This window comes from Dipodomys spectabilis, unplaced genomic scaffold (genome assembly GCF_019054845.1).
Source record: "Dipodomys spectabilis isolate Male_0828 unplaced genomic scaffold, ASM1905484v1 ptg000098l, whole genome shotgun sequence".
In the NCBI taxonomy this organism is placed as follows: domain Eukaryota; kingdom Metazoa; phylum Chordata; class Mammalia; order Rodentia; family Heteromyidae; genus Dipodomys; species Dipodomys spectabilis.
In genome coordinates this window covers 5,741,119-5,754,608 of record NW_024870775.1, presented here as the reverse complement: position 1 = coordinate 5,754,608, position 13,490 = coordinate 5,741,119, and the positions used below count along the sequence as shown (strand labels likewise).

At 50.1% G+C, this 13,490-nt stretch overlaps 1 protein-coding gene across 7 annotated transcripts in view; it reads left to right on the top strand.

The window, feature by feature from the left end:
• Nucleotides 1–13,490, top strand: part of Cux1 (cut like homeobox 1) — a 256,975-nt gene that overhangs the window by 114,142 nt on the left and 129,343 nt on the right. For all 7 annotated transcript variants that reach the window (XM_042686510.1, XM_042686509.1, XM_042686505.1 and 4 more), the window contains exon 3: nucleotides 10,705–10,752. In XM_042686510.1, coding sequence (XP_042542444.1) covers nucleotides 10,705–10,752 — 48 coding nt within the window. The remainder of the gene's footprint in view (nucleotides 1–10,704; nucleotides 10,753–13,490) is intronic.

Here is a 13,490-nt window from a genome sequence, read left to right as displayed (position 1 = left end):
TTCTTCTTCTTTCTTCTTCTTCATTAATTGTTATCTTTAAGTAATTGTATAAAGGGAGTTTCAGTTCAACAAATTGCTTTAAAAATATAATGCATCTTGATCAATGTCACCCTTACTATCATTTTCCCTCATATCTCTAAATCCAACCCATCTCTTCAAATTACTGGCTTCTCTTTTCCTCTATGAACCTTGAATATTGTAATCATTTTGCCCACCCTTCCTCTCTTTATTTGTTTGCCACCTTAACAACACAACACATGTTCTAGCTTCCTGGTATTCATTTTGCTGAACTATAAGTTAGCTGTTCAAAGAGTTACACTATTGGAATGCTCCCCTATACATACCATACTTTAGACAATTTATTTGTAAATATCTACATACAATCCTGAACATGTTTTCATAAATGTTTATAATTTAGGTGTTCAAGTTTTAGAGAGACAGCCTTCAGTGAGAAAGCAAAGTAAGAGAGTGAAGCCCTGAGTTCAAGCCCTACTACTGGTATAACAACAAAACATGAAAACCAAACCAAGAGCCATTGGCTTATGCCTGCAATCCTAGCTACTCAAAGGCTTAGATCTGAAAATCATGGCTCAAAGTCAGCTCAGACTGGTATTTATGTCTTTATGAACTATAGGAAAACAATGTCCACAAGTGCCCACTAGTTTTCTGAGTGTGGGACAGGAAATGCGGTCCCCTGCTCTAGTGGGACTGTTGCTGGCCAGACAGTGCGAGAGTGGGCATGGTGGGCACAGTGACCCAGGTCACGCACTGAGCCATGAAAACACTTCCGCCTTCCATACCCCAGAGCATCAGAATGACCGCAGGCTCTGTTGCCTTGTGTATCTGAGTCGTAGAGCAAGAGAAATTCTTAAGAAAGACAGTTTTGTACAAAAATCACTAAAGCTAAAGTCAAGATGGTTGGAGATAAGCAGATCTATATTTGCCATATATGGTAAGGAAAGGAAAGTCGGGCAAATGCGCGCTTGACATTTATGGACTTGTGTGATTCATGGAGCAGGCCCACGGCTCCAGCCAGGAGATATATGGTGTCTCCCACTGATTCTTTTGCTTTTTTTGTTTGTTTTGTTTTTCTTAAAGTGTTTCACTACAAAGAAATCAGGCTGTATATGAAAAGAAAAAAATCTTTGTGTAAAAGTTACTCTTTGTAACAGCCCTAAGATTACAAGAGGAATTTCAAAACTATTTTAAAAGCTACTTATTTACTAAAACACATGATAATTCCCCAAATGTCAGCGATTTTTCTGTAGACCCAAGTTCATGTACACAGGGCCCATGCCCGCCCCCACCAGTGGTGAGCTGGCCCCGCTGTCCTGACCCAGCCTCTCCCCCCCAGGCAGAGCCCTCTTGCCTCTGGAGGGATCCTGGGGTTGAACTTAGGGCCTGGTGCTTTGCTAGGTAGGTGTACTACTACTTGAGCCGCATCCCTTTAGTTTCCAGCGAGGGTCTTTCACTTTTTGCCCAGGCTAGCCTTGGACCCTGATCCTCCTTATCTCCCGCCTTCCAAGTAGCTAGGATTAGTGTGTGTGTGTGTGTGTGTGTGTGTGTGTGTGTGTGTGTGTGTGTGTGTGTGTGTGTGTTCCTTCCCATCTGTAATTTGGGGCCGGGTTTCCAGGGTCAGGGTGACAGGCACTTCCTGTCCAGTGGCCTCTGGGGCGTTCCTGGCATGTGTGTGCCAGTGGGGAGGGATGCAGAGAGAAGTACATGGAATCAAGGAAGACAGATGCCAAAGGGTGGTGAGTTCCTTGTGAGACACCTATGGCAGAATCTTCCAGAAAGGATTTGAAACATAGAGCTTTCCCTTATCTCAGAGTATTATGCTTTTTTTTTGGTCGGTCATGGGTGTTGAACTCTGGGCTTGGGTGCTGTCCCTCAGCTCTTCAGCTCAAGGCTAGTACTCTACCACTAGAGCTACAGTGCCACTTGCAGTTTTCTGGTTTTATTGGAGATAAGAGATTCACGGACTTTCCTGCCTGGGCTGGCTTTGATCCGTGATCCTCAGATCTCAGCCTCCTGAGTAGCTAGGATTCCAGGCGTGAGCCACTGGCACCCGGCTCGTGCTTTTTCTTCTCATGCTTTGTAAGAGCTCTTTAGTGGTCTGCATCTACAAGCTCCCTTCTGGGTTATTCCACCTGTGGGTCAGAAATCCTCAGGGGTGGGGATGGGGCTGCATCTCCTGAGCATATCAGTTCCCAGGCCACCCCGCGTGGCAGCATCTGTTTAGGGTTGTAGGTGTGTCATGTGGAGAAGATTCCAGGCATCCAGGGGTGTGCATGGCTTCTGTACAAACCTGCACTGTGTTCCACAAAGAACCTGGATGTCAGTGTGGGAGGGACAGGGACGCAGAGACCCTGCTGACACCGAGCTCTGGCTCTTCCCCTGCACCCTGCACTCTGACTCAGCTGTCTGTGGCCTTGGGCGCAACCGGCCTGCTCTAGTGTGGCCTGGCTTCCAGCCCCGCACCACAGCCTCCGCATCCCTGTGAACCACGGAGCCCTGGTGGGTGACCTGGGTGGGACTGGCCCGGCTTCTTGGAGTCTGTAAAAGGCCTGTCTGGTAGGGTGGACTTGGGTCCCCTTCTAGGTGGCCAGCCTGGCTGGGGCCGGGGCCGGGGCAGGGGCCGGGGCTGAGACTGGCTTCTCTGCAGTGAAAACTTAGCTCTCCTCACTTGCTAGCTCAGGGCCTCTGAGCATTTTAAACAGTGAAGGCTTTGCTTTTCTGCTTGCCTACTGAGTCACAAATGGTTTTTTTTTTTGTGTGTGTGTGTATGTGTACAAGCGCATACGTGCACGCACATGTGCCAGTACTGGGCCTAAATGCTGCCTCTGAGCTTTTCCACTCAAGGCTGACTCTCTACCACTTGAGCCACAGTTCCACTTCCAGCTTTTGAGTGGTTAGTTGGAGATGAGTCTCACCTATTTTCCTTCCCAGGCTGGTTTTGAACCACAATCCTCAGATCTCATCCTCTTGAATAGCTAGGATTCCAGGCGTGAGATGCTGGTGCTCAGCTGTGTAAATTTCATAGGCCATATGTATGTCATAAATATTTCCATTTTCCATGCCACTGGCTCTGCAGTGTTTTACAGAAGAAAGAAAAAAAAGCATGTCTGTATAATAAAGACCCTTAGACACCATGAGCTGTGGGTGCCACATTGGGTCCTGCCTCTGCCTCTGTCCTGCGCCATGTTCTTGGTGTCTGCAAGAAGATGGGCCCATCTTTGGTGATTAATTAGTCTTCTGAGCTGCTCTGTGACGCTGGTAAAATATTAGCAAGCTGTCTGTGCTGATGATTCAGCTAAGACACAGGGAGTCATTCCCCTTTTCCTTCACTGCTAACTTGGCGTAAGCTAACTGCGCACAAATGGCAGACAAACATTCAGACAGCAAAGGAGACCAGGAAGGCACATGCTCGAGGTCTGGTTCTAAGTCTAGTGGGCTCTCGTGGTGTGACTTGCTCATTTGTGGCCTGTCTACACACACTTGTCCTCGTGGTGACCGTCCTGCTGCTGAGCTGTTCATTTGTGAAGAGGTTTTAGACTTGTCCCTCAGAGCCACAACCCAGTCATCTGTTGACAGGAAACATGGATATTCATTATGGCATAAAGTCAGTGTTTCAAGTCTCCCCCACCCCTAGACATGAACTCAAATGTGTTGCTTTAGCTCTTTCTCATCATTTTAAAGAAAGTCATAAATAGCAAAAAAAAATTTTTTTTTTGGTTCCGGTCATGGGGCCTGAACTCTGGGCCTGGGCGCTGTCCCTCAGCTCTCAGCTCAAGGCTAGCGCTCTACCACTTGAGCCACAGCGCCACTTCCGGCTTTTTTCTTTTTGCTTATGTGGTGCTGAGGAATCGAACCCAGGGCCTCATGCATGCAAGGCAAACACTCTACTACTGAGCCATCTTCCCAGCCCAAATAGCAAATATTTTTAAACAATGATGGTCACACATGGTGATGCATGCCTGTAATCCCAGGTAGAGAACTCGGGTACGAGGTTCACCATCTGAGGCTTGCCTGGGCCAAAGCACGAGATCCTGTCTAAAATATGGATTAAAAAAGCAAAGGAACCTGGGAGGTGATTGAGCGAGAGACCCCAAGTTTCATCCCTAGTGTCCAACCTTCACCCCAAAACCTTAACAGTAAGAATTACATCATATGTGCCGTGGTAGCATGGTTTCCCCAAACCCTCCGTGATATTTGACATCTACCACAAAGCTGTAAAACCGTGGGGTAACCCCTAGGTCTCCTCCCGACGCTGCAGCACTGGCAGTGCCAGGGGGTGAGGAAATGTGTGCCAGAGAGCAGGGCGCCTGGCCGTGCCGTTGCCACGCACCTGCCGCATGCTCGCCAGGTGGGCTGTGGTGCCAGCAGAGCCGCCTTAGGGGCTGTGGGCAGATGAAGATCTGTGGGCTCATTACAGCTCTCCCTTGATGCCCATCCTTAGTTCACAAAAGGATGTGTTTTTATGTGAGAAGTAGACTGTGTATTTAAAGATAAAGAAGTGAAAAGGAGCCCTAATTCCTCTCACATAGACCTTTCTGCTCTTTCTGTGGAGGTGGTGGGTTTAAACAGATGTGTGCATGTATATTCTTCTGCGTTCTTGGGTTGACAGGTTTTTGATGTGTCCAGATTTGGGGGAATACTTGTGTCAACTTGTAGAACATCCCTAAACCAAAAAGAAAAATAAAAAATTTGAAATGTGCTCAATGGGGCTGGGAAGGAGGCTCAGTGGTAGAGCGCTTGCCTTGCATGCCTGAGGCCCTGGGTTCCATTCCTCAGCACCACATAAGCAAAAAAAAAAAAAAAAAGAAAAAAGCCGGACGTGGTGCTGTGGCTCAAGTGGTAGAGCACTAGCCTTGAGCTGAAGAGCTGAGGAACAGCACCCAGGTCCAGAGTTCAGACCCCACGACCGGACCCAAAAAAAAAGAAAGAAATTTGAAATGTGCTCAAAAAGTTTTGGATTGTTGGGTTGGAGGTGTGTGTGTTTATTCACATTTTCAACATTAGGTGACATGGTTTAGGCTTGTGCTTTGTCCCTTACCTGTGGTCCCTCCTGTCCCAGGCTGGATCATCTGCCTCTTAAACACATTGTGCTGCCTCCCGCAGCCCCGACCCCGTGGCTCGGCTGGCGGCCCACCCACTGCTTGGGTGAGAGTCAGAAGCTGCTCGCATGTCCCCTAGCCCACAGTGGCTAGAGGAAGGGAAGCCACGAGGTGCTGGCCACTGTGTGTTTTTAAACGCTCTATGTCCTGTCCCTTTATTGCAGCTCTCCCATTCGTGACACCTGCGTGGGGTCCATATTGTTTTCATTTTTCACCACCTTGCACACATGTGTGCATGCTTCTATGCATGCAGCGTGTATCAGCCCTGGCCATCCTCACAGGAAGTTCTCGAAGGAGAGAACGGAGGGGAGGGGGGAAGCTGCAGACCCGAGGTCAGGGGTCAGTGATGTGCTGGGTATGTCTGGCCAGAGAAGAGGCCCTGCTTCCTGTCTGGATTGAGAGTGCCCACAGGGCCTGTTCCTTGTCCGGCATGGATCCCTATGGTGAGGTCAGTGTGGCAGCCAGCCTGAGAAATGCACCATCAGCCCTCAGCCCTTTGACGTCTGCTGGACCCTCCACCTGAACCCTGGTGGGTAGCACCTCCATCTCACTTGGGGCATGTGGCAGACGTCTCCAAGGCTTCCATGAATTTGAACACATGTCTGACACCTGCTTCTTCTCCACCAGTGTCACCTGAGTTCTGAAATCAGACCTGATTGCTCAGGTCTGACCTGAGCATCTGGGCAGAAAGGGCCAGCCGAGTAGCTCTCAGTGGCCATAGGCCTCCTGTCCCTCCCCCACCTCTGGCCCCCTGGCCACCAAGCATGGAAGGAGGACGTCACACACAGCTTTGGACAGGGCAGGGCCAAGTGGGTGTTGTGGGCAACCAAGGCCTACAGGCAGGACAGGACCTTTCCCACCTGCACCCAGGTGCTCAGAAGACCGGGCCTGGGCATCCTGATGGTCAGCCCTGCTGGACTCCAAGACTAAGTTCCTCAGAGCAGCTCTTTCTCAACAGTTGATTCTCTCTCTCTCTCTCTCTCTCTCTCTCTCTCTCTCTCTCTCTCTCTCTCTCTCTCTCTCGTGTGTGTGTACACGCATGCGCGTGTGCGCATGCGTGCATGTGCATGTGTGTCACTACATCAACACTGTTGGACAGAAGAACAAACCTTCATTCAGCATCAATGTAAGGCTATTATCACACATCACAGAGCTTGTAGAAGCTTCTGTTGTACACTTGTGAGGAAATGCATGGAAAAGACACATAACGAGTATTTTGGACCTCATGAATTCGACAGCGCCTTGAGGGCTGGCTGCCGTGGGCCCCAGGCCACTCTTCCCCACGTGGCCTCTGTGCATCGGTCTCTGCCCTCCTCCCTGGCCACCTCCTCACCCTCAGCACTGCTGGTGGGTGCAGCATGCGAGTCGCTGGACACTGAAGGCACCTAGGCATGCGGGGATCCCCGGCCTGCCAGCCCTCAGCAGCCGTGCCACGCCAGAGCCCAGAATCCTCCATGCCCACACCCCATGGCCCTCCCTGGTGGAATTCCACCACCGCGCCGCTCAAGGCACGTCTATCAGTGGGAGACTCTCTGCCAGGACGCACAACATGTTTTCAATGGAGCAAAGAAATTTAAATGGGAAGAAATTATAGCATGGGCGAATTTATCCCTTTCAAGATAATCTTATTTAATAACCAAAAAAACCTCACAAAGATGTGCATTTTATCCAGCTACAAAGGCAGCATGGCAGGGTCTATACTGCGGTAATTACATGTTTGGGGTTTCGTTCCTTCTTTAAACTTGATTTCTATTATTTCAGAAAATCAGCCAGTGCCGAAAAGACCATTCATTTATTCTATTGCTGGGTGGCCCTTCCCCTATGAAAATAGGTCAAGAACAGTAATCTAAATTGACGGCTGATAAATAATTAAAGCTAATGGAATTTTCTCAAATCTGTGAACTAAAATCTTTGAGAAATTGCCGGGACATACTGTCTGCTGTTGTGCAGAGAGAGATTTTTTATTTAACAGTCAAGTTTAAATGCCATTTTAAAACCTCCCTTTGCCGTGACAGAGACGAGATTTTGTGCTCATCTGTAAAAGCCGCTGCAAGCCCGACGCCGACCATAGCCTCAGTGATGAGATGGGAAGCGAAGGTTCCAGAGTCTTGGAACAAAGGGGAATCTCACTTGCCATCAAACTGTGTTTTTTAAGTTGAGCTGTGCAATCAAGGTAGCACACAATGTATTGTTATTTCTTAAACACGCCATTCGTGGCCTGAGCTCTTGTGTTCTTTAGTAAGAGAGACATGTGGCTATCTGAAAGCAACAAGCGTGGAACCACGACCCTTCCACGCAGCAGGTATGGTGGTGCACACCTGTAATCCCAGCACTGAGGAGTTGAGGCCGAGGATGACAATACCAGTTTGAGACCCCAGTTCCTCTTTAAAGAAGCAGTAGCTTTGTTAAGCTGCTATGCCTAACATATGTCTAATCTGATGTTGTGTGTACTGTTTATTTTCTTATGTTTATAAATGAACTTAACTTCTGAAAATAAACTTTTTCTTTCTTTTTAAAATTTTTCCTTAAAAAGCACATTGTTCTGTTCAGATTTCAGTGGGAATTTTTTCACTGGAATTCCTCACCCCTAGCGTGTGAATGATCTGGAACCGAGTGCCTCCATCTTGTATTTCTGGAGCTGCATCATTCCAGAATTCTATGGATGACTTTCCTGCTTGGGCTGGCCTTGAACCACAATCCTGAGTAGCTAGGATGACAGATGTGAGCCACCGGTTACAAGCTACAAGAAGTGTGTTGAGATGCAGGCTTGCAGTTTTCAGGCATGACTGAGTGTGTGTCAGTTCTGGTTTGGGTCTTGCTTTTAAATCATCCTGGTTTTCTGTAGTAGCTCTTCCCCCTCCCCCCCTCAAAAAAATGCCTTGATAGTGCTTTGCTGTTTTCTCTCCACTGTAAAGGTGGCTCAGATCGGCAGTCTGAGAATAACTCGAGGAAGTGTCTCTGTAAACACACCTTATTATTTGCTTTGAACTTAGGGGAAAGGTTGAAGTGAGCTATTTTGGCTTTTGCCAACAGACATCTGACATTAACAATCCCAAGATCATCATGATGGAGGCCTTAAAATGCTCGTGTCTTTATGGATAGTACAGGACTAAACACAACAGAATTCAGCCTGAGAACCTGTAATCAAGCACCTTGCCCTACATGATTGTTTCCATTTTAAGTATGTGGCAATTACTAAATCAATCATTCATTCCAATGAGCAGTTAGGGTGTGTGTGTGTGTGTGTGTGTGTGTGTGTGTGTGTGTGTGTGTGTGTGTGTGTGTGTGTGTGTGTGTGTGTGTGTGTGTGTGTGTGTGTGTGTGTGTGTGTGTGTGTGTGTGTGTGTGTGTGTGTGTGTGTGTGTGTGTGTGTGTGTGTGTGTGTGTGTGTGTGTGTGTGTGTGTGTGTGTGTGTGTGTGTGTGTGTGTGTGTTGGGATATGAACTCAGAGCCTTGTGATTGCTAGGCAAGTGCTCTGCCCTGTGAGCCACACCTAGGACTTTTTGATTTTCAGGTAGAATCTTGGACTTTTGCTTGAGTGTTGTGTTGTTTTTGCCAGTCCCAGGGCAGTCCCTTTTGTTCAAGGCTAGCACTCTACCACTTGAGAGCCACAGTGCCACTTCTGTGTATGTGGTACTGAGGAATCAAACCCAGCACTTCGTGAGTGCTAGGCAAGCACTCCACCACTAAGCCACATTCCCAGCCCCTGAGGTTTGTTCTTGAGATAAAGTCTTGCTAACCCTGTGTGGCTGACTTTTAATTGTCCTCCTGTCTCCTGCCTCCTGAGTAACTGGGATCGCAGGTGTGAACCACCATGCCCAGCCTCTGCCTCTCGTGTGGTTTGGAAAAGCCTGACCCAGGCTCACTTCACTTGTGATCGTGTAGCAGAGGGCTTAGTACTGGGCCCAAGAACCAGAAGGACAGAGTCCGAGTTGCCTGGGCCTGTCCTCGGGGCACAGTGCTCGGAAAACTTGGCAAATCAAGGGCAGAATTGAACACTCTGGATCCTTCTCCTTAGTGTGGTTCCAAACCGGATAATATCTGTGGCAGTAGACTTGCAAAAGGGATTTTTCCAACTGCCAAGAGTAAAATTAGAACGCTCGGCTTTTAGCTGGTGCCTTGAAGTGCCTATGTGTCAGTTTGTGTTCGACGTGTGAAGATAGAGTGGGTTTTTTTTCCTCCAACTGTCTTTAAATATGCGCGTGTGTGCGCGCGTGTGTGCACACACACATGGCGTTGGCTGTAGCACGGAAAAGGGCGCTGCGGTGGGGCTGTGGGAGCCCACGCATGCTCCAGTAAATGGTTTCAAAGAACGGCGAGGGCTTGGGAGAGCAATGGAGCTGTCCAGGCCCCCGGAACACACGCTCCCTGCCGCACCCCTCACACCTGCTGTGCACGGCCAGGCCTGGCTGGGCGCACAGGGTTGGATGAGGGGGGAATCTTGGGTTGTGGCCTTAGACCTCAGCACCCCAGTATGTCCCCGACTTTTCCTTCACTTGCAGTGGTCCCAACTCAGGGTCTTCCGCCTCACTGCCCCCCATCCCACGACCCTGCCCAACTACACCCTCTCCTCTCTGAACCTGAGCTCTATGGAGCCTTAGGGTGCACTCCCATGATGCCCCTGTGGCGTGGCCTTGGAGAGTGGGCAGGGTGGCTCACCTCGGTGGGACAGGCCAGGCCCAACCCCGCCATGCCCCCTGTGCCACAGTGCCATCTCCGTGGATGGATCGCTGCGCACCCAATTGTGCACGGCAGCCTGGCGGCCCACATGAGCAACCGTTCCTTCCTCACCCCAGCAAGACAAGGGTTCCGTGAGGGCACCAGGGAGCGAGTGGCCCCCACCCCCACTGCTGCCTCCATTCTTCTGTGTTCTGAGGCCTGTGGAACCTCCCTGGCCCCAGGCCCAGGCTGTGGCTGGATGTCACTCACTACCTGGCTCAGGGACAGCAGGAGGGCCTGCGCGTACATCAGCAGGCTGGCGCTCCCCGACATGGCTTCAGTGGGCTCTGACCTTGCCGATGCTAGCTGGCCATGATTGGGGTGGACCTGGGTCAGCTTGGGGGTGGAGAGAAGTGGCTCCCTCCTGCCCCTCCTCCTGGCACAGCAGGGAGTCTCCCGTGCTGTGCCATATCCCTGGTCCCTCCTCGGATGGGTTTGCATCCTGCAAGGGCTGGCTTCAGCCTGCAATCCTCTGACCTGTGTTCCTTATGTAGCTGGGTTCACAGGTATGAACTGCCACACCCCACTGGTCTGTGGAGATGAGGTCTCACTATTATTCCAGTTGGCTTGGAACCTAAGTCCTCCCAGTCTCTTCTACCTAAGTAGCTGGGACTACAGGTATGAGCCACCATGCCCAGCCTCATAGCACATTCTAACCAGGCCTCGGTAGAAGCTAGTGTGTGTAATTTGTAAAATTGGCATGGTGTATGGTTTTAAGGGTGAAGGTCAGTAGGGGGTCCAGGATGGTGGTGGGGTGATTCTCAGCATGAGACCATTGTAGGGAAAACCCTAATGGATGTTTTCCTTCTATTTCTTCCTCCTTTGGCTACCCCGGCCTGGCCTGACCTGACCACTCACCTCACTGCAGGATTTGCGCAAGCAGGTAGCACCGCTGCTGAAGAGCTTCCAAGGAGAGGTAAGCTGGGCCCCCCGGGGTTACATTAAACAGATGTCCTGGCCACCGTAGAGCTGGGAGGAACCTTCCGGCTGCACATGCGGACTGTGCCGTCCAGTGGACAGACACTGCTCAGGCTGTAGCCCGGAGCCCTCAGCCTCTCCAGGTGCCGCCGTGCCCAGCCGGCCTGCAGGAGCAGGCCTCGAGACCCTGATGCTTCGTGAGGAGCGGCGTGACTCCTGGGCTGAGGCTGAGCTCACAGGAGTGAACCTGGGTTCACAGGCACACGCTTCCCAGTGGAACTTTCCAGAGGGCCCTCGGCAGATGAACAGTGTGCAGGGGTGGCCCCCGACAGGGAGAGGAGGAGGTGTCCCGTGGGCTAGCATGGTGCTCAGCACGATGGCGGGGGCCCAGTGGTGACACCCATTCCCTCCTGGCCCTGTGTGGGCATCGGAAGATTTTGGAATGCTAGCATCGGGGTGGTCGGCAACGGAGCCGGCAGAGCGAGGGCAGCTGCCCTGCGCTGCTGCTTTTGGAAGAGTCCAAGCCTCGGGTCAGCACTGTCCCATCATCTGATGGCTGGTGGCTTTGGTGCTGGAGTTGCCAGATGTGAACAGTCAGAGACACATCTGAGCCTCCTGGTGCCCGACACAAAGGCTGTTGTTGAAAAGGGTCAAAGATTAGCTTGAACGAAGGTTTATTAGATCCCTGCTAATGGCCATGTCCACGTGAGGGATGGAACGTGGTGTCCTAAGGCGCCATGGGGCAGGCTGCGACTCCCCAGCTCCCATCTATACCCCGTGGTAAGGACCCCTCACATCTCCTTCGGCAAACTTACCCACACAGCACAACTTTAGTACCTGCTGGGCTCAGAGTGCACTCAGTCTTCAGACACCTGCTACTCTGTATCCTCTGAACGTTGTCTTCCCAAATTGCTATATTAAGTGAATACTACTTGCTATGAAATCAGGATTTTAGCCAGGTTCTGGTCAGATTCAGGAGGCTAAGATCCAGGGGATCAAAGTTCAAAGCTAGCTCAGGCAGAAAAGTTGGAAGGACTCCTTCAGTTAACCAGCAAGAAAACACAAAGCAGGACAGGAGGAATGGCTCAAGGAGTAGAGCACCAACCTAGCTAGCAAGAGAGAGGAGAAAGAAAGCAGGCTTTTTGCAGAAGTCCTACTTGTTTGGGAGGAGGAACTTAAAGGCAGAGGTAACTATTTGAGTCTGGTCAAGGTGAGGGTAGTTTTCCTTCAACTAGACCAGAGGCCGATGCCTGCCTGGGGCAGGGCCACAAGGCTGCTGGCTTAGCCAGGGACTCATACTTGTTCTCCTGGTGGCTTCTGCTCCTCAGCTCTGTTCCAGTTCCTTCCAAGGCCCTGGGTTCCTTCTGCAGAAATATGTTGTTACTGAAATATCTCTGAATTTATCCATCCCCCCACTCCCCTTCCCTTTCTGTTCTTCCCTTTCCTTCCCTTTCCTTTTCTCTTTCTTCTCCTCCTCCTCTCCTGGTGTTCTGTTCCCCAGCTGGGATCCACCCTCAGAATCTCATACACGCTAGGCAAAAACTTCCCAAGACTCCCATCTTAACCAATAAAAGCTGGGTGTGGTGGTGCATGCTTGTCATCCCGGCTTTGTAGAAAGCATAAATATGAATGTTACACTCCAGGCCCATCCACACCTTATTTTTAAAAAATCGTAACTAAAGCACAAAGGCCTAGCCAAGCACAAGGCTCTGGGTTCAAACCCCTGTACCACCAAAACAAAGGCATCTCATAGTCCAACAATGCCTTAAGCAACCCTTTGAGTAAATCTCTGGCAATCTCTCCCTTTTCTCTTGGAAGGCTGAGGGGGGCTGGGTACCAGAACAAGGGTGCCCCAGTATCCTCGGGGGTAATCAGAGCATTCACATTAGAGGCAATGAGAGACAGAATCTTGAGGCCAGCATCTGCTTAGAAAGCCAGCACAGTAGAGGTCAGAACAGCAATGGGTGAATCACAAGTGCAGGAGGATAAATGAATGAGAAAGAAAAGGCCCAGGAGATGGACATGTGCAGTTGGGGCTTTTTGGTTTTTTTTTGGTGCTGGTGACTAGGCTTTGAACTCAGGTCTAGAGCTTGCTAGGAAAGCACTCTGCCACTTGAGCTACATGCCCAGTTGCTTTTCTATGAGTTTCTTTTCAGCTATGAAGTCTACATTTTTGCCCCAGATGGCCTTAGCTCACAATTATCCTACCCTTCACCTCCCAAGTAGCTGGGATTGCTGGAATGCGCCACCACATCCACCTCAGTTTTGAGATAGTCTCACTAGCTTTTTTCTCGCTTGCCTCAAACTGCTATGAGATTCAAGTGAGCCACATACCCAACCAGACTTGTTTTGATTTTTGTTGTTTTATGTTCATATGTTTGTTAGTAGGGATTTGGGGAGGGGGAGAATCTCTTACTTTGGTAGTGAGGATTGAACCCATGGCCTCACCCTGGCCAGGCCAGCACTCCCGTCGGAACCACGCCCCTCTGCCCTCAGCGCTGGCACACCTACCTGACAAACCACTTTACTCATCAGGAAAGATCGCCATTGCGTTACTAACACCTTAGCTGCAGCAGAGATTAACAAGATAACAAGAAAGGATTATAAACAGCTTTATTCTCATTCACTTTAAAACTTAGACAAAGTGTCCTAAGTTTTTAGAATCCCATCCCTGCCCCCAACTGCTTGAAGAAGCTGCAGAAAACATGAAGTCTCATGGCCACTACAGCAATGCTC